This window comes from Fukomys damarensis, unplaced genomic scaffold (assembly GCF_012274545.1).
Source record: "Fukomys damarensis isolate Sample0158 unplaced genomic scaffold, DMR_v1.0_HiC HiC_scaffold_17, whole genome shotgun sequence".
Taxonomy (NCBI): domain Eukaryota; kingdom Metazoa; phylum Chordata; class Mammalia; order Rodentia; family Bathyergidae; genus Fukomys; species Fukomys damarensis.
The window spans coordinates 16,425,574-16,428,223 of record NW_022900929.1 but is presented as its reverse complement, the minus strand read 5'-3'; the positions used below and the strand labels follow the sequence as shown (position 1 = coordinate 16,428,223).

Sequence of the window (2,650 nt, the reverse complement as noted above, 5' to 3'; positions counted from 1 at the left end):
GAGCAAGACACAGGGAGGAAGAGGAGGCAGAGGTGTGAGAGCCTGAGAGGGGGGAGGACACCAGGGACGGTTTTTGTCAGCACCCCAGGAGGGACAGCTGGCAGCAGGATCGCCTGGAGGAAGAACTACCCTCCCCTATCCTGAGAAGCCCCTCCATCCAGCTTCCCTCCCATCACCCACCTCAAGCTGGACCCTTCCAAATTTTCAGTACTTTCCTGTCTCCGGGTGGAACACCTGTTCACATCTGAGAGTTTATGGCCTGATCTCCGCCCTGGCCAGAGTCAGAGGTGAGGGAAGCCATGGCCAGTTCTGCCCAGGGCAAAGGTCTGAGGGGCCTCTCCCAAAACCCGAAACACAGAAAGCCATGAGCGCAGGTTGTCTCTGACCATCCCAGCTCTGGTCGTGCAGAACTGACTGCCCACAGAAGTGGGAGGGGAGGACCCGAGGCTGGCTTGGACCAGCCCTGGGGTGATTGTGTGCTTGACGGAAGGGGCTCAAGTTCTTTGGGGAGCTGCGCTTCACGCTTCAGGCCTTCCTCCTCCTTGGGGTGGCACCTGGCAGCAGCATTCGCTGTGTTTTTTGGTTTTTTGGTACCGGGGATCGAACTAGGGTCCTTGCGCTTGCAAGGCAGGCCAATTCACTGTGTTTTTGATCACACCTCATGAACTCGGGAAAGAGGACTTCCAGAACTGCTCCAGAAAGTGCAAAGAACAATGGGCTAAAAGTGTTCAAAGCAAAGTAATTTCAGGGTGATTAAGCAAAGTAATCTGAGGGGAATTGATGACAATGTATTTTTTTGTAATAATTCTTTTATTTAAATACACATCACATTTTTTTGATCAGCCCTTGTACAACCATGACCCCAAGGGCAGCCCACAGCCCCTCCCTAGGAGAAAGGGATGCTTCCTGAGGCCCTCCGGCATCCAACATCTTCTTTGTCTGAAGTCCCAGTTCTCCAGCCAAGTGGAGACCCCCAGGAGAAAAGAAGAGAGACACAAAGCAGTCTCTTTTACAGCCAGGGTTACATCGAACAAGGATCTGCAGACTCGCTGACTCTGTCCCTGATCTTCCTGGCAAAGGAGGCTGAGGCTTCAGGCTGAGCGCTGCCAGGAGGGGTGGTGATACAGCATGGGGGGAGTAGGAGAGGGTGGCAGGGAGATGGTGAGGATGAGGCAGGAGGGTGAGGGCAACGAGGAGAGGGACTCGCTTCCCTTCATCCCTAGGGACTTGGGGAATTTCATGCTCCCCCTGTCCATGTGGCTCTTGGGCCTTTGAGCGATGGGAGGCCCAGTGGAGCCTCAAAGTAGGACTCACAGCTGTGGGTGCGGGCTGAGGGAGCCTAAGATACTGGAAGGTCCGAACTGATCTAGGGTAGGGCTGTGGAGAGGAGACGGGGTTCTGAGCTGAGAGTACAAGGATGGGAGTGGGGAAGTACAGAAAGCCAGGGAGCCACAGGGCTGGGGAGGGGACTGATTTAAGGAAGTGGCTCAGAAGAGGGCAAGATTTAAGGAGAGTAAGAGTCCCAGCAAGAGTTATATAAGGGAGGAGGGTTGGCACAGAATGCAGGCTGGCCACAGGCTCAGAATGAGGGACAAGTGACACTAGAGTGGTAACAGGGCACAAACAGGAAGATAGGAACCGCGGCCTAAGACTGAGCCCCAGAAATGAGGATGTGAGAGCCTGAGTTGGACAATGTAAACGTGTAGGCTGAGACAGGAGGGCGGACAGGGACAGAGAACTGGCCAAACACAGCGGTTTTCACAGTAACTGCATGAGGTAGGACAAGCGTGTCATAGCCGTTTGCAAGGTGAAGAAATGGAGGTAGGAGAAGGCGCTGACTCCCTCAAGGTCCCACCAGGGAAGAGCCTGGATGTGAAATGGGTCTCTGGGTGGGTTTTAGCCAAGATGGGAGAAAGATGGGGGTCAGGGGACAGTCTCCATTTGCCCAAGAACACTGAGAGCGTGGGCTGCAGAAGTCATGCGAGTATCCTTTGCAGGGACCTGGTAGATGGCTCCCTCCTGCTGTCCTGGTCAGGTAGAGGGCTCACAGCGAGGATGAGATCAACTCAGGTCTCTGGATGTGCACCTAGCCCAAGTGCGGGTGAGATGAATGAGGATAGAGCCCCGCTGGGCTAGGCAGAACTCCGGAAGAGGCCTCTGCTTCCCCCGACCTCACCAGCTCTTTGGGGTCCACAGCCTGCAAAGCCACTTGGAAGTTTGCATCCTTGACTAGAGAGAGAGAGAGAGAGAGAGAGAGAGAGGGAGAGGGAGTGAATAGAGAATAGGTAGAAGGGAGGGGAAAGGAGGGACAGGATGGGTCCCAAGGGGTAGCCCGGCAAGGAAGGGCAACACCTACTCCCCCAGAACATTTGTCATGGGCCAGGGTGGCTGAGACAGTGGTTCCATCCTGCCCGGGTCGAAGGGGTCGCAGGGAGGCCTCTCCCAGCTTCCCAAGAGACAGGACTCACCTGTCCTGTCGTCCTCGAAGCCCATGTTGGAGAAAGTCCCCACGGTGTCATCATCCCAGGACTCAAACCACTCCCTGTCCTTGGCCCTGGACCTAGGCAAAGGCACTGCATGGTCAGGCAGGGCTGCTCAGCCTGGGACCCCTGCTGCCCCTCACCCCCGCCTCCACCTCTCCAGCGTCTCA

At 55.8% G+C, this 2,650-nt stretch overlaps 1 protein-coding gene across 4 annotated transcripts in view; it reads right to left on the bottom strand.

Annotated features, from left to right (window-relative positions):
- Positions 1 to 832: 832 nt before the first annotated feature.
- The window catches only part of Muc3a (mucin 3A, cell surface associated), a 7,878-nt gene continuing 6,060 nt past the window's right edge, over positions 833 to 2,650 (bottom strand). For 3 of the 4 annotated variants that reach the window (XM_033764864.1, XM_033764866.1, XM_033764867.1), the window contains 2 exons: positions 2,469 to 2,560; positions 833 to 2,229 (listed from right to left, as the gene is read on the bottom strand). In XM_033764864.1, coding sequence (XP_033620755.1) covers positions 2,087 to 2,229; positions 2,469 to 2,560 — 235 coding nt within the window. In that variant the 3' untranslated portion in view covers positions 833 to 2,086. The remainder of the gene's footprint in view (positions 2,230 to 2,468; positions 2,561 to 2,650) is intronic. The other variant, XM_033764865.1, reaches the window with a different exon arrangement.